The following is a 22,229-nucleotide window of genomic DNA, read 5'->3' as shown; positions in this document are numbered from 1 at the left end:
ACCTCTAGGTGGGGTCCTTTTCCCATTTACTCATCCCACCGGCTGTCGGTATTGCCGATTTCCGGTCGTCATGTAGCCCCCTGGCCGATTGCGTCCATCCGGCAGAATTAGCCTACCGAGTCCGATTACGCTTGACACCCACATTGCTGCTCGCAGCTATATTTTTTATTATTGTTGTTTCTTTTTAATGACTTGTGTATCTTTCTACGGTGTCCTTGAGTGCCGAGAAAGGCGCCTTCAAATTAAATCTATATTATTATTATTGTCATTTTAGACCCTTACAGGTGCAGTACATTCAGGTCACCAGCAGAGAGCAGCGATGAAGCAGAGTTACGTCCACCAGAGCACGCAGGCCCTGGATAAGATGGTGGCCTCAATGGCGGCCTGCCTCTGTCACTTTATTATGTCCATGCTGTCACGTTAAAATTGTACCGGGGGCGAAAATTTTACCAGCCTACGTCATCAGTTGTTGACAAATTCCAAACCTGCCTGGCAACAGACGACGCGATCGTCTGTTGCCTGGCAACGGGCGATCGCGTCGAATGACGTAGGAAGGTTCTTGAACATTCGCGAACATTCATGCTCGTTCATTGCACTCCTTCATTGAGCGTGACGACAGGTTTTTGAAACCTGCTTTAAACACTCAGTTTACTAGCTAAATTCGATTAAACAATTCAATACAATACAAATATAAAGTAAAAACAAATGTTAGCTAGCGATCCGTTATCTGTATTATGTTATTTGGTGTTCGGCAACATGAGCGCGAATGGTTTTTGAAACCTGCTTTAAACACTCAGTTTACTAGCTAACTCGATTAAACAATTCAATACAATACAAATATAAAGTAAAAACAAGTGTTATCTAGCGATCCGTTATCTGTATTATGTTATTTCGTCTTTGGAAACATGAGCCGAATGTTTTTTGAAACCTGCCCGGCAACGCACAACCCAATCAAATCAGTTGTCAAGTTGTCAACAACTGATGACGTAGGCCGGTACAATTTTCGCCCCCGGTACAATTTTAACGTGACACCTCCACAAGAGGAACATAAACGATCATGTAAATAAATAGAATGAATTCAAGAATCGTCAGATCGTGCATAAGCAGTGGTGGTAGGTATTCAGCACAGGATATTAAGCACCATAGGATATGCAGCAAACAATCAGCCAGCGTATTTTCCTGTTGAAACATAATGAACGAGACACTATCCGTTATCCCGCTATTTAAACCCTACTACCGCTGTCACACTAAATTTGTACCGGCTGCCAAATTTGTACCGGGCGCGTCATCCATACGTAATCCACTCCAAATCTGCCTGGCAACAGATGATCGCTTCGTCCGTTGCCTGGCAACGGACGATCGCGTCGAATGACGTGAACATTCGCGAACCTTCTATCTAGCGATCCGTTATCTGTATTGTGCTATTTCGTCCTTGACCTGCTTTAAACACTCAGTTTACTTGCTAAATTTGATTAAACAATTAAATACAATACAAATATAAAGTAAAAACAAATGTTATCTGTAATGATATCAACATCAGTTATTAGACCGTCACACGGAGCATGCGCAGTTGGATTGGCGCGCTGCATGTTGATGTCTGTTCCAAGATACATTGTGTGTTTATTAAGGAACCCAACAAAACATTACATTATCTAGCGATCCGTTAACTGTATTATGTTATTTCGTCTTTGGCAACATGAGCGCAAATGTTTTTTTAAACCTGCCCGGCAACGGACGACGCGATCATCTGCTCGCGATCATCTGCTGACAGGCAGGTTTGGAATGGATTACGTATGGATGACGCGCCCGGTACAAATTTGGCAGCCGGTACAAATTTAGTGTGACACCGCTACTGGTTCACCCCCTGGGGTGTTTTCTTGACAGTGCTGTACAACTCTGAGGTTTCTCCAGTCACTCTCTAGTCACAGGCCCTGTAAAGAAGACAGAGGACATATGAACTTACTTTGGCCACCTTGTTTGTCTACTTTCTCTTCAGAAATACCAACAGAAGCTTACTCAGGCACAGTGCTGTGTGTTTTAAAGTTGACCGCAGAGTAAAGGACCCCTTCTGGCTGATCTGATTGGACACAGGAGCCAGCCAAACAGCGAGGCACTTCCTGGTTCTCTGAGTGAGAGATGTGGAAGCTGGCATAGTGAAGGTCATCCTGATCTTCTATTGGTTCTCTCTGTGCTGCAGGAGCTGAGTGAATGGTCAGAGCTGAGACGTTGTCAGACAACGGAACAGGACATTTCTGATGGGGAGTGAGCACAGAAGAGTACATTAAGAAGACACTTTAGACTTCTGAAGACAGTCCTGAAGGCCATGTGTTTCTGGCTCATTGAGAGACCCATGGTGGTGACTAGTGGTACCACCATGCAGGCTGCTGTAGGCTGCACTTCAAGTCCTTCCTACAATGTTTCCTCCAACGGGTGGTAAGACCTTCTGTCTTTCAACAAGATATTGATTAGCTGAGTCCAGTTTGTGCTCTAGATCTCTCACCCTATTAGCAAACATTGCATTGTCAGGACGTGACTCTTAACTTAAGAGACTCATATTGATTAAACTGAGGTTTCTATTTTCATTTGGCCACACCATACCATAGTTGACACGTGGCATGGCAACACTGCTCCACAGAAAGTATGCAACCAAGACTGAACACATTGGTGATGGTGGATTTAAAGTATCTCCTGGGCTACAACAACAAAAAAGGATACTTGCTAAGGAAACAACTAGACGACTCTTGTGTGGTCTTGTGTTTTGGTCAGGTAAATTCCACTGTGTGTCTTAGTAAAGGATGGGTTAGTGATAAATGGCTTCCTGTGTCTCACCTCCTCCACGGTATTTGGCCTTCCTCCCTGTGCACTGTTTCTGGAGGCCCTCTTTGTTCTGGGGAAGAGAACAGAAATATAAAGAAGCAACAGGAGAAGTGAATGAATTTCAAAAAGAAAGAAAGAGGAGAGTGTATCTTACCTCATCCAGAGAAAGACTAGGAGGGGTATGGTGGCCAGTAAGACACCAATTGTTCCTACTGCTACTGCTGTTGTCTGTGATGATGATGTCATTTCTGGAACATTGTCTTCTGAATTCAAACATTGATAACAAACAGCTAAATGAATAGGCCAATCATGAACTGTGTGCCCATTGTTGGCGAAATATTAAGACTTGGCCTATTGATACTCTGTGAGTGTCTATATGTGTGTGTGTGTGTGTGTGTGTGTGTGTGTGTGTGTGTGCGTGTGTTTTAAAAGGGCAATTACCTTTCACACGAATGAACAAAAAGGTGGAATTATGACGTCCAATTGCATTACGGGGTTGGCAGTAATAGCTTCCTCCAAGCTCAGATGTGATATTAGTGATGGTGAAGTTCTGTCCTGATTGTCCCACTGAGTCATCATGTTCCTTGAACCAGGTGTAGTCAGCTGCTGGGTTGGCATCACTGCTGCAGCTCAGAGTCACTGAGCTTCCCGCCTCTATTTTACCAGAGGGACTCACGGTAACTAAGGGGGTCTTTGGAGCGTCTGTTAGAAGTTAAATTAATTAAAATATAAAATGCCAACAGTTTGAGTCCATCATAGTCTACATCTACATATAGTTCTGTACCCTAAAAGGACCATTACATCTGGTATCATGTCAGTGTACTGTGGAGTTGACTTACACACTAAAGGAGAGTGGAGATGTGTGTATCCTTCAACAGCACATGAATAGTTGTCTTCAGAACTAATATTGCCTTTGTAGTAGATCCCCTGTTCTACATACTTTCCATTCCTGAACCAGATGTAGGTAAAACCACCAGCTAGACTACACATACTGCGACATGTCATGTTTGCCCTGGTAGGATCAGTAGATGAAGGAAAGGACACCTTCACCTGGTCTAAAAATGAAATACACAGTTAATAACAGTAATTAAGATTACACTCAAGACAATCCTGCAAGAACACAAAAAGCGACAAAAATAGACACAAACAGACACACAGAAACACACACACTCACACAAAAATGAGTTATTAAAGTTTACCTGTCACAGATAACATCACTCCAGGGACGCCACTAAATTTCCCAACTTCTATGTTTGTTATGAACCTGAACTTGTACTCAGCAGAGTCAGTCTGTCTCAAGTCTTTGATTCTCAAGGTACATGTTCCATTACAGCTGGACGAATTACATTTTATCGTTCCGCAGCTGGTTTCAACACGACCTGCGTAGTCAGCATCATTTTTCAGATTAACTGGCATATCGATCTCTCCTTTAGTAAACCACACGGTTGTGACGCTGTAATGGTCGTTATAAGGGAATTCATAGGTGCAGTTGATGTCCCCCATTGATTCTCTTAATGCGCAGACATTAGTCGATTTGTAAGTAACGGCATAGTTCTCACTACCATTTAGCGCTGGAAAAAATAAAGAAAAATATCTCATTGAGAATGAACAAGACACAGAGGCTCAACTGATGAAATACATGATGACAAGATACACAAAGAGATGGAGGCTGTTGGGTGGAACTGGAAACTACAGACACATGCAGACCACTGAGCAGTGAGAGGAACGTTCCAGGACATCATGAAACCAATATTATACAGCTAGTGATACAGGTAGCAATACATCTAAAGATCAACAGCTATGAAAAAATAGTTATCAAGATAGTAAAAGGGAAAACATTTTTAAAATAGGATACCATGTTGGCTTCTGAACTTCAGATTTGATGCTGTATGCAAAAATAGATAAACTGAATTATATCAATGTTGTAAATAATTCAGGATCACCTAGCAACCAGGAAATGGCCTACAATATGTCTTGTATCCGGAATTGAAATATATATTCTGTCAAATAATTCACGTTGTAGTTTTATGATCTCAAAAACATCATTTATATTACAAGAGGCTGTATGCAACTTGCATTGATGTGTTATCCACATCAAAGACTAATTACCTAACTTAGAATATATAAAGTGGACCTTTCTCTATTCTATGAGTCATCGTAACCAAACACAGTTTTCAAGAGATTGCTTTTTAGTTGTCACATCTATTACCAACATGCTGTGCTTTCACCCTCTTCTTATTCAAGTTGCTTGGTTTTCATGGTACTCATTGATATGTTTAAACTAAATGTTCACAATATAAATGTACCTGGTAATGACAGAAGGATAGCTAGAAATGGCAAATTCATAACTCTCAGTCCTGTCCTCTTCCACTTTGTTCTTAAGAGATATTTAAACAAACCTCCTGGTGAAAATAACATTGTTAATGAAATTTTAACCGAGAAAACCACGATACTTATCTTAATAGGATTTGTAATCATCGATACATTAATACAATTAGTTAAACAGTGAAATTAAAGTAAAAACCAAATACATGGTCTTACTGTAGAAGAGGGGTTAGTTCATACATTAAGCCAAACAAAAAAAGGAAAACTTTCAAATCTTCCTTTTCTTACCGTAATTAGCAGCAGTATCAACAAGAGGCCTGGCCTGGCCAGCATTGCAGGCCTGGAGCATTGAATCACCTTAAGATCACAATGGCACAAAGTTCCTTCTTGTTTTATCTTCTGCTATTTTACCTTTTTCTACTTCTCTTATTTTTCTTCCATTTTTTTAGAGCTTTCTGTAGGCCTACTTACCTTATATTTAGACCTTTTTTCATAGTTAATTTACAAAACAGGATGAAATCTTATTTTCAGCTGCAACATACAACTGTTAAACAGTTCTAAACAGCAAACTAGTTGGTTAAGCTGGCTAATGTTCGCTTGCCATCATCTCGAATTGAGGGTGAGGTGTACTGTGTGATTAGGGATATGGTTGATATGGGAGTGGCCTGAGTAGACAAATTGTGTTCCTTTCCTAAGAGAACTACCACACCCTGGTACTTCTCTCTAATCATGTGTATTATTTTAAAGCAATCACCTAACACTCATGGACAATTCTATAATTGTATGAATGTATTTTCTGAATATATGTAGTGGGTATAATGCACCTTTGCAAATAACAGCAAAGAAATGGTCACAAAATGATTGTCTGTCTGTAGACGCTGAAAATGTATTGATTAGTATTGCCTCCCCTATTATTTTTGCCACTCCATAAGTATGGAAGCTCCAACGTTAACATCTAAATAATTTTTGTTAATGTATTAAACCTTTTGCTAACCGGTGGTAAAATCAAGTGTGTTTTCGGGCAGCCTAGGGTTGCCAGATAAAATAGAACATGTTTGTATCTGACATCCAATTCTCTGCCATTATCTGGTGACCATACAATAGGAAAATAGAATGACCGGTAACATTATCTGGTGATCATGGCGGAGGGTAGGAACATGACCTGCACCATGATAGTTTAGTCTTACACATCAGCTTTAGATTGGGTCAACACAGGTCCCACGCAGAGACTGTCCTGGTAAGACTTCTTCTATTGGGATGATTGGTAAAGGATAGTCTACTCAAAAGTCTTCATTCCTGTCCCCCTCCACCTCCTCCGAGAACAGAGGAGGTGCATAACAATAGTTATTCCAATGCTACGGCTTACTTTTCTTGAAATTCAGAATTGACAAATGTACGCTCCAGAGAAGATACATTTGTGTAGACACAGTATGTGTTGGCTTTACATACATCTGGTTCAGGAAATGGACAGTATGTAGAGCAGGGACAGAATTTGAATGTGCTCCAGGAAAATACAGATATCAATTCAGACACTGGCTGGGTCTGTTTCAATAGTTATTCCAAGTCTAGGGCTAGGCTTTATCACTGGTGCTTCGAGTGCATGAAGTATCATGATGAACGATTCAAAACGAACAATGAGAAATTTGTAATGAGCAGGACAGATGAGCTGCTTCAGCGTTATTAAAGTCAGCTAAGCAGATCATCAACAGCTGACTTTAATTCCTTCAGACTATGTAAATGTACGATGACTTGGCCGAAGAATAACTATAACACTGATGAATCCCCCTCCAATTCAGCAGCCAATTTGCTCAAATTTGTTCATAATGCTTCCGGAGAAAGTTGGTTTCTGTTACGAACGGCACAGATTTTTATTTTTTAGAGGTAGGTACGTATTGGAGGATGGTGCTGTCATGCCAAATATGTACCGGCTGCCAAATTTGTACCGGGCGCGTCATCCATACGTAATCCATTCCAAACCTGCATGGCAGCAGATGATCGCGTCGTCCGTTGCCGGGCAGGTTTCAAAAAACATTCGCGCTCATGTTGCCAAAGACTAAATAACATAATATAGTTAACGGATCGCTAGATAATGTAATGTTTTGTTGGGTTCCTTAATAAAAACAAGATGTATCTTGGAACAGACATCATCATGTAGCGCGCCAATCCAACTGCGCATGCTCCGTGTGACGGTCTAATAACTGATGTTGATATCATAACAGATAACACTTGTTTTTACTTTATATTTGTATTGTATTCAATTGTTTAATCAAATTTAGCAAGTAAACTGAGTGTTTAAAGCAGGTCAAGGACGAAATAGCACAATACAGATAACGTATCGCTAGATAGAAGGTTCGCGAATGTTCACGTCATTCGACGCGATCGTCCGTTGCCAGGCAGATTTGGAGTGGATTACGTATAATAATAATAATAATACATTTAATTTAGAGGCGCCTTTCAAGACACCCAAGGTCACCTTACAGAGCATATAGTCATCATACATTATTTAAAAAACAAGACATTGTGTAAAAATAAATAAACATAAGCAATAAAAGAAATAAATAAAACAAAAACAAGACAAAACAAAACAAAAAAACAATCAAAACAGTGATCAGTTAGACGTTGTGTGCGAGTTTGAACAGGTGAGTTTTGAGTTGTGACTTGAAGGTTGTAATGGTGTCTGATTGTTTTATGTGTGGGGGGAGGGAGTTCCAGAGCCTGGGTGCTGAACAGCTGAATGACCGGGCACCCATTGTAGTGAGTCGTGATGTGGGGATACATAGTAGTCCAGCAGAGGTTGAGCGGAGGGAGCGGGAGGGAGTGTATTCTTGGAGGAGGTCACAGAGATAACTGGGGGCTAGGTTGTGGAGAGTTTTGTAGGTGAGGAGTAGGGTTTTGTATTGGATACGGTAGTGTACTGGGAGCCAGTGAAGTTGAATGAGGACAGGGGTGATGTGGTCGGATGATTTGGTGCGGGTGATGATCCGGGCGGCTGAGTTCTGAATGATCTGCAGTCTGTTGATGAGTTTGGTGGGGAGTCCGGTGAGGAGGGCGTTGCAGTATTCTATGTGTGATGTGACAAATGAGTGAACTAGGAATTCAGTGCTGGATTGGGTCAGTGATGGGCGGAGTCTGGCGATGTTGCGGAGGTGGAAGAATGCAGTCCGGGTGATGTTGTGAATATGGGGTGCGAATGAGAGGGTGTTGTCCAGGATGACACCGAGGCTCTTGACTTTGGAGGAGAAGGGTACTGGGAATCCATCGATAATTATGAGTGGAGCTGGGGTGTGTTGTGATTTAGTGAGGGTGGATTTGGATCCGATGAGCAGGGCCTCGGTGTTGTTTCCATTGAGTTTCAGGAAGTTCCTGCTCAACCAGCTCCGGATCTCTTCCAGGCACGTGATGAGGGAGGTGGGGGGGATGGCAGCGGTGGGTTTGGTGGAGATGTAGACCTGTGTGTCGTCAGCGTAGCAGTGAAAATGGACACCATGGTGACGGAGGAGTGTGCCCAGCGGGAGGAGGTAAGTGGTGAAGAGGAGTGGACCCAAGACTGACCCCTGGGGGACACCCAGTGAGACACCTGAACACCCAGACTTGTGGTTGCTTAGTTGATCAAATTGTTGACGGCCGGTGAGGTAGGATGTAAACCAGGAGAGTGCAGCACCAGTGATCCCAATACCAGCTAGGCGGTCCAGGAGCAGAGGGTGGGAGATGGTGTCGAATGCTGCGCTGAGATCGAGGAGGATGAGAATGGTGAGTAATCCAGAGTCGGCTGCAAGGAGGAGGTCGTTGGTGATTTTGACTAGGGCTGTTTCAGTGCTGTGTTTTGGACGGAAGCCAGATTGGAACGGTTCGTGGAGATTGTTAATGTCGAGGTGGGACTGTAGTTGTGCGGCAACCACCCTTTCAAGTGTTTTGGAGATGAAAGGGAGATTGGAGATGGGCCGGTAATGGTTAAGGTCAGTTGGGTCAGCACCAGGTTTTTTCAGGATGGGAGTGATGGCAGCCAGCTTGAGAGTGAGGGGTACAGTACCAGTAGTGAGGGAGGAGTTAATTATGTTGGTGATCATGGGGGAGATGGACGGAAGACATGCTTTGACAAGGGAGGTGGGAAGAGGATCGAGCTGACAGGTGGTGGTTTGGCTTTGCGGATGAGTTCTGAGACGGTCTGTTCTGTTACTAGGGTGAAGTCAGAGAGGGAGCTGATGAGAGGTTGGCCAGAGGTGATCATCCAGGGTGGGTCATCAGAGGGGGTGCGAGATGAGGCCAGTTGTTGGTGAATGGTGTTGATTTTAGAGCTGAAGAAGTCAAGGAACGCAGTGCATTGGGTGGTGGAAATATCTGGAGGGAGAGATTTAGGAGGCTGAAGTAAGTGGTTGACTGTTGAGAAGAGGACTCTGCTGTTGCCTGTACCAGTGTTGATGAGGTTGGAGTAGTATGAGGTTTTGGCAGTGGTGAGGGCATTCTTGTAGTGATGGAGGTGGTCCGAATACATTTGGCGGTGTACAGTGAGTTGAGTCTTATTGTCGAGTCGCTCCAGTCGACGACCAGTGGCTTTGAGCTGGCGCAGATGAGGAGTGAACCAGGGAGCAGTGTGGGTGAATGAGACTGAGCGGGTTTTCAGGGGGGCCAGGGTGGTGAGGGAGGAGGAGAGGCAGTTATTGTAGTGAGTCACCAGGTCAGTCAGGGAGGAAGCTGGGGGAGGGTTGGGGTAGGAGCTGATCATGGTGGATAGGTCTGTGGTGTTGATAAGTTTGATGTTTCTGAAGGAGATGGTCCGTTGTTCCTTGGTTTTGTGTAGTTGGGTGTGAATGTCAAAAAGTACAGCTTTGTGGTCGGAGATGGGGAAATCAATGACATCAAAGTTAGTGAGAGTGATGTCAGTGCAGCAGATTAAATCCAGAATGTGACCTTTGTTATGGGTTGGGAGGTTGACATGTTGTGTGATGCCAAGACAGTCCAGAAGTGATGTGAAGTCATTAGCAAAAGTACAGGATGGGTTGTCAATGTGGATGTTGAAATCACCAAGGAGGATAACAGTGGGGGACATTGCACATACAGATGTAAGTAGTGATGAGAATTCATTGAGGAAATCGGCGGAGGGTTTTGGTGGTCTGTAAATGGTGACAATGATAGTGGGTTTGGGGCCGGAGAGTTTTACAGCTAGACATTCAAAGGAGGAGTGAAGGGGGACTGTGACAGTGGTGACTTTGATGTTATCACGATGGAGGAGAGCGAGGCCACCCCCCCTCCCATTAACCCGGGGTTTGCTAATAAAAGAAAAACCTGGTGGGACAGCTTAATTTAGATGGGAGAAGTCATTTGGTTGTTGTATGGATGACGCGCCCGGTACAAATTTGGCAGCCGGTACAAATTTGGCATGACAGTGCCTCGTCCTGACTGGATGTACTATCTGTCAGTCTGCAACTAACAAATGCAGTTGCTTTTGCAGTGTTTTCCCTCATAGCACATAGTCTCCCCAAATCACTTTGGGAGCGTTGCACTCTGCTGCAGAGGCAGGAGGCATTATGACCCTGACGCATGGGTGTCTAAGTGCTTGCTTTCACCTACTCACCTCTAGGTTTTTCTAGTTTACTGCCGAAAAAACATCGACAAATGTACGTTCCAGAGGAAGTACATTAGTATAGACACAGTGGCCCTCATTTATCAAACAAACGTAGAAATGAGCGCAAATCTGAACGCATGATTCATCTTACGATAGGACCCACGCGAAACTTTCGTAACACACCAATCCCAGCGTACGAAGGATCTTGGTGTTGATAAATACGGCAGCTGAGATCGATCGTAATTAACGTAACATGCCCATATAAAAGCACGTCTTCAGAAGTCTCGCCCCTAACTTTTATGACATGGAGAAACGTTCAACGGTAAAAAAAAAAGAGGATTTTTTTCCGAGACCGAAATGGAGACACTCGTGTTACTGGTGGATGCGAACCGTCTGGTTTTGTTTGGTAGCCTAAAAGCTGGCATTAAAGGCAAGCAAAAGAATGCTATATGGAAGGAAATAACTGTTGCAGTGAATAGTGTTTCCAATGTTCATCGGGCTACGGAAGAGGTTTGTTAATTAAATTAATTAAATAATAAATTAAATGTAAAATTTCTGTTATCCAGCTTAAAAAATTTCACATATATGCTATTGTTTGCATTGCGTTAAAGTTATTTTATTCCGAATAAGGTGAAGAAAAAATCCGACATGAAGCTCAGCACCAAAAAACGTGTTGCGGCTGTGAAGCGGGCCAAGCAAGAAACGGGAGGAGGCCGGGTGGACCCTAGCCTTGAACTGACGGCATTTGATTGACGGCAATATTGTGCAGAACCCCACATGCTAAAATAATATTGCAGGTCTTTTTTGGGCTGTAGAGCAACGTTCCCCCCGCTGACCCGATGGACATCCACCTGCCCTTGAGTAGGCCTATAGGCAGCGGCGTGCACAGACATTTTGGGGGGCAGGCAGGGGTGGACTGGCCATCTGGCATACCGGGCATCGTCCCGGTGGGCCGTTGACCCAATGGGCCAGTCTGGTCCGCTATGTTTTGTTTTTTTCTCTCTCTCTAAATTCCCTCCAATTGGGCCGTCCAATGGGCTACAGAGGGCTAGCAGTGTGTTGCCAGCATCTTCACATATTATTGGTCTATGTTTGTCATTGTCAATCAATCATGGGCTGACAGGCTCAGAGAGCCCTGACAGTGCTGTCAATCACAACACAAACCAGGGTGGGCGGGACCTCATGGTGTGGGCCGGAGTCGGGACGGAGCTGAAAATGGATAAGCGTAAGAAACGCCCGGGTGGCGCTGAAAAACTGTGACTTAAAAAGCTGAAGTCTCTGGAGGTGGAAGCTGCTAAATGTTCAAAATGTTGGTGCCGGGGTCAACACCCCAGCAGGTGCTGCTGTGCCGGGAGACGAGCGAGTGGAGACATATATGCTAAGTAACGTTAGCCTGGGGCTAGCTAGGCTACATTTTGAGACATGTCCAAAACAAAGTAGAAAACGTTTTTACATTGAATGTGATGTGACCTAATTAACTGCATACTTGTGAAAACATATTAGCCCAGAGTTGAAGGGCTGTGACTGTTGGTAGTTGTGGTTGATTTTGTTTAAATATGCCGAATTGTGATATTATGGGTTATTACACTACTACACAAACTACACAAAACCAAGGAACAACGGACCATCTCCTTCAGAAACCTCAAACTTATCAACACCACAGACCTCTCCACCCTGATCAGCTCCTACCCCAACCCTCCCCCAGCTTCCTCCCTGACTGACCTGGTGACTCACTACAATAACTGCCTCTCCTCCTCCCTCACCACCCTGGCCCCCCTGAAAACCCACTCAGTCTCATTCACCCACACTGCTCCCTGGTTCACTCCTCATCTGCGCCAGCTCAAAGCCACTGGTCGTCGACTGGAGCGACTCTACAATAAGACTCAACTCACTGTACATCGCCAAATGTATTCGGACCACCTCCATCACTACAAGAATGCCCTTACCACTGCCAAAACCTCATACTACTCCAACCTCATCAACACTGGTACAGGCAACAGCAGAGTCCTCTTCTCAACAGTCAGCCACTTACTTCAGCCTCCTAAATCCCTCCCTCCAGACATTTCCACCACCCAATGCACTGCGTTACTGGACTTCTTCAGCTCTAAAATCAACACCATTCACCAACAACTGGCCTCATCTCGCACCCCCTCTGATGACCCAACCTGGATGATCACCTCTGGCCAACCTCTCATCAGCTCCCTCTCTGACTTCACCCCAGTAACAGAACAGACCGTTTCAGAAATCATCCGCAAAGCCAAAACCACCACCTGTCAGCTCGATCCTCTTCCCACCTCCCTTGTCAAAGCATGTCTTCCGTCCATCTCCCCCATGATCACCAACATAATTAACTCCTCCCTCACTACTGGTACTGTACCCCCCACTCTCAAGCTGGCTGCCATCACTCCCATCCTGAAAAAACCTGGTGCTGACCCAACTGACCTTAACCATTACCGGCCCATCTCCAATCTCCCTTTCATCTCCAAAACACTTGAAAGGGTGGTTGCCGCTCAACTACAGTCCCACCTTGACACAAACAATCTCCACGAACCGTTGCAATCTGGCTTCCATCCAAAACACAGCACTGAAACAGCCCTAGTCAAACCACCAACGACCTCCTCCTTGCAGCCGACTCTGGATTACTCACCATTCTCATCCTCCTCGATCTCAGCGCAGCATTCGACACCATCTCCCACCGTCTGCTCCTGGACCGCCTGGCTGGCATTGGGATCACTGGTGCTGCACTCTCCTGGTTTACATCCTACCTCACCGGCCGTCAACAATTTGTTCAACTAAGCAACCACAAATCTGGGTGTTCAGGTGTCTCACTGGGTGTCCCCCAGGGGTCAGTCTTGGGTCCACTCCTGTTCACCACTTACCTCCTCCCGCTGGGCACACTCCTCCGTCACCATGGGGTCCATTTTCACTGCTACGCTGATGACACACAGGTCTACATCTCCACCAAACCCACCGCTGCCATCCCCCCCACCCTCCCTCATCACGTGCTTGGAAGAGATCCGGAGCAGGTTGAGCAGGAACTTCCTGAAACTCAATGGAAACAAAACCGAGGCCCTGCTCATCGGATCCAAATCCACCCTCACTAAATCACAACACACCCCAGCTCCACTCATAATCATTGATGGATTCCCAGTACCCTTCTCCTCCAAAGTCAAGAGCCTCGGCGTCATCCTGGACAACACCCTCTCATTCGCACCCCATATTCACAACATCACCCGGACTGCATTCTTACACCTCCGCAACATCGCCAGACTCCGCCCATCACTGACCCAATCCAGCACTGAAATCCTAGTTCACTCATTTGTCACATCACCCAAGACTACTGCAACGCCCTCCTCACCGGACTCCCCACCAAACTCATCAACAGACTGCAGATCATTCAGAACTCAGCCGCCCGGATCATCACCCGCACCAAATCATCTGACCACATCACCCCTGTCCTCATCCAACTTCACTGGCTCCCAGTACACTACCGCATCCAATACAAAACCCTACTCCTCACCTACAAAGCTCTCCACAACCTAGCCCCCAGTTACCTCTGCGACCTCCTCCAAGAATACACTCCCTCCCGCTCCCTCCGCTCAACCTCTGCTGGACTACTATGTATCCCCACATCACAACTCACTACAATGGGTGCCCGGTCATTCAGCTGTTCAGCACCCAGGCTCTGGAACTCCCTCCCCCCACACATAAAACAGTCAGACACCATTACAACCTTCAAGTCACAACTCAAAACTCACCTGTTCAAACTCGCACACAACGTCTAACTGATCACTGTTCTGATTGTTTGTTTGTTTTGTTTTGTTTTGTCTTGTTTTTGTTTTATTTATTTTTTATTTATTTTTTATTTATTATGTTTATTTATTTATTTTTATTTTTTTCCACAATGTCTTTTATTTATGATGACTATATGCTCTGTAAGGTGACCTTGGGTGTCTTGAAAGGCGCCTCTAAATTAAATGTATTATTATTATTATTATTATTATTGTTCAGATGATTTAGCTAAGCTAGCTAGCATCTGCTAACGTCAGCAGTCTCTTGTTGCCATAGCAACAGTAAACATTGACATGGACTAATGGAGCTGTAAATAGAGATGCAGAATAAAGTGGCAAATAATGACTGCTGACAGTCTGGGGTGTCTATGCAGAGCGCTGAACACTCGGAACATCGTTTGCGATTGACTTGTTCACATTTACGTTAAATCATCTACGTCAGGGATGGGCAACTTTCATGATAAAGAGGGCCACATTTTTCATCATAACCATCGGAGGGCCACATGACTGCACACTTCAACTAAACGTGAGCTGAGAGAAGCTACACAATTTTGAATTTGGTAGATATGATTTCCTGTATTCTGGTGCATTTTGGGTTAGGGTTAGAATCATAACCTATGTACGGTATGTTAATTGAACCAACATACATTAAATACATAAAAAGCCACATGAATGGTCAGTATTTTTATCAGTGCAAAGGGCTCACATACATCATCATTCAATGAAGTCAAAAAACTGAAAAACAGTGGCCCAACATTAAGTGCAACAACTCAATGAACTCAAACCCAACAAGCAGTTGTAGTAGTTGTAGTGGCGACTTAAGTGGATATCTTTAATGACTGATATCGCTTCTAAGCAAACTAGACGCATGGGTTTGCCTTCGAATTCTATGAATTCTTCTCATCTTTCTTGACCGAGTTTTCTGTAACTCGATCAATTATTATTATTTTTTTTCAATTAATCTTTTTTTTTTTTTATTATGTGCGGGCCTGACTGAGTGAGGATGCGGGCCGCACTGAGTGAGGATGCGGGCCGCATGCGGCCCGCGGGCCGCCAGTTGCCCATCCCTGATCTACGTAGAGGCACTCCTGCAACGCCCCCATATGCCTGGTCAAATCTGCCCACGTGCGCGCTTCAAGTCCGCACTTTCTCGGTCTTATTTACAGTCCTATTTCTCGGGTATTTTCGGGCTCTCTTTGCTCCATGTCTGGGTCTGATTCGGGGTCCAAGGAATAATGCTGAAAACACGCCATTTTACCGGAAATTTGCTTACAATATGTCTCCAATTATCTTTGCTGTAGTAGGCTACATGCACCCGCAAAAGGAGGGGGTGGAACTCGACTGCCCTTCGCAGGTCTTCCGGAAGGTAACCAATCACAACGGAGTGGGGTTGGCAGGAGGGGGGCGAGGGGGCGGAGAAGGATGAAACCGAGCTTTGACAGAGAATGCTGAAAGCGCCCAGATGAGAGGAAGAATTTCCCGAAAATCTACATTGTTTTTTGTGCTGTGATTCGTGTCAGGTTGCACTATAGGAGTCATTAATAAGAAATTAAGACCAGAAAAGTAGTATATAAGGGTCTCTTTAAGTCGTCCTTCATGACGGATAAATTTGTTCACTAAGTGTCACTACATCACAAAAAGTCTACATGGCTACATATACTTCTCAGTACACAGATACTGAGTACAAGTTCTGTTTGCTGTTTTTTGCAAGTCATGAATTTGGTGAGGAGTGTAGCTGGCTGCGGATGAGGAAGTAAGTAAATATAACCATAAATAGAGAATACTTTTTTTTTTTTATCTATAGCTGTGTGAAAAAGTCTAAGACGTGAATTACAGGTCTGAATAGATATGCATTCTCATGCGTGTATGTGCACATGTATACATACATGTGATGTGCACATACACGTATATGAGAATGCATATCTATTTAGACCTGTAATTCATGTCTTAGCCTTTTTCACACAGCTATAGATGATATATATTTTTTCAATTCTCTATATATGGTTTCAAAATGACTGAGTCACCGTTAAAACAAATGAGTTTCAGCTCTAATGCTGCTGTCTGTAATATGTTTCTATGTAGATTATTGTCAGGATATTTTTGTTATTTTTGCCTGAGTCTGGTTTTAACTAATGCTGGGCTTAAAACAAAAGATTTTCACAGTCACAGACTAAAAACTGCAAGAGCGAATTTAGCGTTGGATCAAGTGTGATATTTAACGGGTTAAAGGGTTTTGTAGATCTGTAGATATGGGGGGTGGAGATGCAACGACCACAGGAGGTCTGTTAACTTCCTGTTCGGGTTTCACGTCTGTCTTATCAGCAGCACCAGAGACACAAACTTGAAAAACAAAAACAAAAAAAAGCAACAACTGCTTTTTAAAGTGCTGTAATATTATTCGGATGTATGTACTTGATTCAATTGTTTTAATCTAGTACATACAGGGTTCTTCCCGTTCATCTCGTCCCACCCCTAGTGCTGATAATGTAATGGGCTGGTCTGGACAGAAAATGCCAGGGCTGAATTTCTGTCCCAGTCCACCCCTGGGGGCAGGTGCTCAGGGGGGAAGGGAAGGGCACTTTTTAGCGCACGCGGAACACCTTATTATAAAAAGGTTACACGCACATGTTGAATGAAATTTTACTTTTATTTGTATCATTCTCTACACGTGAGTTTCCTATTGCAATTAGTAAATCAAAATCAATATACAATTAACAAAGAGACCAAAAAGTACGAGAAGAAGGAGTTAGCTGCTAACTGTTGTCATTGAATAGGCCTACAGATGGGCATTTTTCACATGAGGAACTTCCCGTTTTTTTCTGCCACAAATAAATGTGTTAATTTATGTTGCCTGACAAAACCTATACAACAGAAAACGTTCGTCCTAACACATTTGCAGATTTGCAATTGCAAACTCTACCGAAATAATTTGTAGCCTAATAAGCCTATGGTCGTCCTTGCGTTATCTGTCATTGGGCTATACAGCGTAAAACTTTATCAGGTGACCAGTCGGCTAAAAATGCTTAGTTGTTTGTTGCTGTATGAGACATTTTACTGCACAACAAAATGATTAGGCTACACGTTGGGCTTAGAGGGCAAACTATACGATTTTACTTGATCTGTATGTTGGCTGGTGGGAACACGGGAGAAGATGCCTGTCTGCGACCGTGCCTGCTATGCAGGAGACGCTTCTGTTTACTGAAGCGCATGTGGTGCCCTGCGCGTGCCAGCGCAAGTGCACGTGACAAAGGAAGAGAATTGAGTCTGGTCTGTGCAAGGGGGACGTGGCTCATTTTTGGGCATTGTTTCAGTCGTTTTTAATCGCTTAGGTTTTTAAAAGATCATTTCAAAACCGGCCTCAGTAAAATGTTAATAATATAAAAAATAAAAAAAAGTTTCAAAAGGGCATTTTCGTTGATAAAGGGCAAAAGTCCTGGTGCGTTAGCACCACCTAGTGTTTATGTGTGCACGCCACTGCCTATAGGCCTACATCGCTCCACTGTTGTGCGCGTGTGAGCGCTGTTGAAGTTGCGCTCCTGATCCGTGTTCGGATGAGCCAGAGGAGTTATTAGGGTACTGGTTCAGGGCATAGCCTTTGTCACCTAGATGAATCACATCAAACTTTTAGTGCGATGTCTTAAACGTTTTTCAAGAGAAAAAAAAGTGCGACTGCAGCGTAACTCACCGAGGAGATGACTCTGACCATGTAGTGCGCCCTGATGTAGACGATGCCCAACCTTGCTATTTTGGAAAATAAAAGAATCGTGCGTGCCCCCAGGCCATCGGGCTACCATGTTCAGGATTGACATTCTGGCATCGCAAATAATCTGAACATTAACTGAATGGTAGCTTTTGCGGTTGATGTACGCGTAATCATTAATAGATGGTGGCTTCATACGCACATGGGTACAATCAACCGTACCAATCACATTTGGAAACCAAGCAATAGCATAAAAATCCCGTTTGATTCCAGTTTGCTGATCGTTATTATATGGGAATTTAATATAACGTTCGGAGAGGGACATTATAGCTGCCAAAACTGCTGGCATGGTTCGGCTAATACTTGGCTGGGAAATACCAGACCTGTCCCCGATCTCCCGCTGAAAGGTCCCGGTGACCAAAAACCTCAAGGTAGAGCACACCTGCACTGGCACAGGTATTGCGTTTGATCGCCTAGTTTCTCGCCTTGACCGTGGCTCCAAAGCATTGCATAGCTCCATCAGGAGATGCCTTGGGAGACGACACGACTCAAGAGCCATTCATCGCTCTCCATAAAATAACCGGCGCGGTCTCGAAAAACTCTCTCTCGTCTTAGACGTGCGTTGAGGTCCTCTAACAGAGCCAGATCTGCCATCGCTGAGACTCGACCACCTATTTGGCAAAGCTCCTGTTTTATAGACAGCTGAATAAACATTTCAACAGTCACATTCTAATTATTTTCATAGCAATACTGTTTTTAATTAGGCCTGACTTGATTGTAATTGTTTGAACGGCTGGGCTAATTCCAATGTATTTAGTAATTAATACAGATGTGCAACATGGGCTACTTGTGCCAAGTGCCCCTGACTGCAGCCCGCAGATCGAGGAGGAGCTAAATGTGGGCGGGGTTACGTTTAACCCCGCCCACATATCGAGGAGGAGCATATTAGCTCCTCCTCGATCTGCGGGCTGCAGTCAGGGGCACTTGCATGATGCTGCGCGGAATTTTCCTTAAATGTGGGCGGGGTTAAACGTTTAGCTCCTCCTCGATCTGCGTGCTGCAGTCAGGGGTTACTCACTTGTGCTGCACTATTCATCAGTGAAATACCCGTATGTTGCGCCAAAAAAACTTGCGTACACGAGCTCAGACCTGACGTGAGATTTCATCGCAGCCTGCGCTCACGTTCAAATTGATAAATGCCAAGCTCAACGTTGAAATGAGTGTACGTACATTTTAAGCACGTTTTCTGTCGTACGCTCATTTGATAAATGAGGGCCACTGTATGTGTTGCCTTTACCTACATCTGGTTCAGGAAATAGACAGTATGTAGAACAGGGACAGAATTTGAATGTGCTTCAGGAGTCTAAGTAACCACAAAATAAACAGTCCCTTTGACCGTTTCGCATCTTCTTCCATTGTATCTCTGTCAAAAGGCCAACTCTTTTAATATCTACCAGTTTTGCACCAAAGTGCAAGACTGCAGTGAGCATCCAACAAAAACAGGGAAGAATATCTTAAAAAAAAAAAATCTTAAAAACGTCCAGAGAGGTTATCCACTGGCTCTTTCCGGATGTTCCTAAGGGATTTCAAAAGAAAATATCCATGTGCTACTGAGTGTTGGAGACAGGGCCGTCGGACTGCGGGGACAAAGGGGACAGTTGTGGGGGGGCCCAAGGCCGAGGGGGGGCCCATGACCAAAAAAAAAAAAAAAAAAAAAAAAATTATCTTACCTTTCTTCCCCCCCCCCCCCCCCCCCCCCCCCCCCCGTCAACAATCGTTCCGGACCAACCCCCCCCCCCCCCCCCCCCGTCAACAATCGTTCCGGACCACCCCCCCCCCCCCCCGTCAACAATCGTTCCGGACCCCCCCCCCCCCCCGTCAACAATCTGGCGCAGGGGGTCCATCAGTACCGATAGTATAGGGGCCCAGGATTTGGTGCTACGGCCCTGGTTGGAGATGATCCTGCAGCTACAGTACCCTCTCTGACACATGGATGGTTATGAGAACCGCCAACCTGACAGAACAGTGTACTAGTACTTCAAGACTCTGTGAAATCGAATAGTAAAAGACTCTGAGTCTTTTACTATTCGATTTCAGGAACCGTAAAATGAATGGTGGAGAGTCTAAACACAAATTAAATGTGATCCCGATAAAAATGTCAGGCTAAATGATCGCTCGATCATATCGATCATAATTTTGGTCAATCGTGCAGCCCTGTCTCAAGGTCCCCTCTGCAAATTTGCTTACTTCTCATCTACTGTAGTTACTGGTGATAGGCCTTTTATGACATACTTGCTTTCATTAGGCCTACACAAACGTGCGATGTCATAAAGATCCATAAATGTCCAACAAAAAAGTGTATGTGTAAGAAAAAATCTGAACCGTCCGGTCAAATTCAAGTATGTCTTTATTTCATAATCAATAGCAAAGGATAGAATCGTAGCAATAGAAAATTACATTCATGTGGAAAAATAGATATCTCTGCAGCAATTCAAATGCACTTGACAATCAATCGTCAGTTTATCGTTTCCCTGCATACACAGATCGTTAAAACGCACACACGATGTGTCAGAACGACCTAATTTCTGTAGCTGCACTGAAGAGAATGGCATGTCTGTTCATGATGTCTGTTCAATAGAAGTACAGTGTATCACTTGACCCATGACATTGTTTTCATGTACAGTGATAAACTCCCCTAGGCAAATAGGCAAATCTTGTTGACCCCTAGTACCCTTGCTGTGGGAAGAAAATAAACGTTACTTCAATTCACCTCTCTTAGCTCTTGAAATCACATACACGCATGTATCCAGATGATTTAGAAGTGATACTAGTGATCAAGGCACTTCAAACGGAAGCAGGGATTTAAGAAAAATCCTTAATAATTAAAATAATTTATATTGACAAAATAATTAACGATTTTGCTTTCGATAAATAGAAACCGATAGAAACTAGAAATATAAATCAGAAGTCAAACGTAAACAAACGTAAGGACACTTTTCATAATGATGTTGTGGGCCGTAAAACGGAACCCATTAGGCCCACTACAAGTGGATCATCCGCATTTGATAACCTTCACAGACTGGCCCCTCAAGTAAAGGACGGACTGTATCTTCAAAAAAGTGAGGTCATGATAGTGAATAAGTACCTTCTCCAGAGCAGCATTAGCTAGGTTATGTTATAGGCCAATAGAAATAAAGGAAGCGGCTTGCAGTCTCATTCAGACTTCAGTTTCCAGAGGCAGGCTAGCAGCTAATGCTTGTTAGTGGTCCCCAAGGGGGCTTCTGTGGTGATTTGCAGAAGGAAGACGCCTACTCAACATTTAACATGTCTATACTCTAGAGCAGGGATCAAGGAATGTGTGTGTGTGATTATGCATGCAAGCGCACACACACATAGGAGCAAGGGTGGACTAGCCAAGTCTGCATGAGTTTGTGCTATGGTTTTTTGCAGCGATAAGAAAAACACAACCATGGGGTTGCCCCTCAGACAGGTCACACACAACAGTCCTTCCATTGTGTTTTAACAAGACAACGGGGACCACTGTCTGTTTATGAAGGCCCTGACAAAACTGAGATGTTAACTCCATCTTTCTGCAAATAAATGTAATAAATTTAAACCTCTGCTTAGGAATTGTTGCTTTTGCCATTAGGAGCACTTACATGGGGGATAGATCCAAATAGCAGAGTTCAAAGTATGACCTCTTCCATTGAATATGTATTTGAAAATTGGAGTGTTTCTTTTAAAAGCTTAAAGGGGTAGTTCGGGGTTTTGGACATGGGGCCCGATTCCCAAGTTAGCCTTGGTGTTCTTTATCATTGTCGACAGTTTAACACATTTCATTCAGTCCTTCTAGTTGCCGAGTTCGCTCGTGCTAGGCTAGCGCACGGCAACGGGCAATACTAGCCTGCTAATAAAACAGTCTTACCAACTCCAAAGTACACCCGAGGTAAATCAATTATAACACCAGGCTATAGATGTAAATGCCTGTGTTGATAGAATAAGGTAAGAAATAAAACTAACCTCGCATCGCATG

The 22,229-nt window shown here is 44.1% G+C and overlaps 1 protein-coding gene across 1 annotated transcript; it reads right to left on the bottom strand.

The window, feature by feature from the left end:
• Window positions 1-1,830: 1,830 nt before the first annotated feature.
• On the bottom strand, window positions 1,831-4,378 carry LOC115541005 (B-cell receptor CD22-like). Its single transcript, XM_030352718.1, has 6 exons — window positions 3,657-4,378; window positions 3,259-3,519; window positions 2,972-3,080; window positions 2,830-2,887; window positions 2,017-2,252; window positions 1,831-1,931 (listed from the first exon to the last, which is right to left on the bottom strand). Exons 1-6 carry the CDS (start codon window positions 3,820-3,822, stop codon window positions 1,919-1,921), a joined length of 843 nt encoding a protein of 280 aa, XP_030208578.1. The 5' UTR covers window positions 3,823-4,378; the 3' UTR covers window positions 1,831-1,918.
• Between the last annotated feature and the right edge of the window lie 17,851 nt (window positions 4,379-22,229).

This window comes from Gadus morhua, chromosome 3 (assembly GCF_902167405.1).
Source record: "Gadus morhua chromosome 3, gadMor3.0, whole genome shotgun sequence".
Classification (NCBI taxonomy): Eukaryota; Metazoa; Chordata; class Actinopteri; order Gadiformes; family Gadidae; genus Gadus; species Gadus morhua.
Note: the sequence above shows the minus strand (reverse complement) of the source record. Positions and strands in the feature narration are given on the sequence as shown.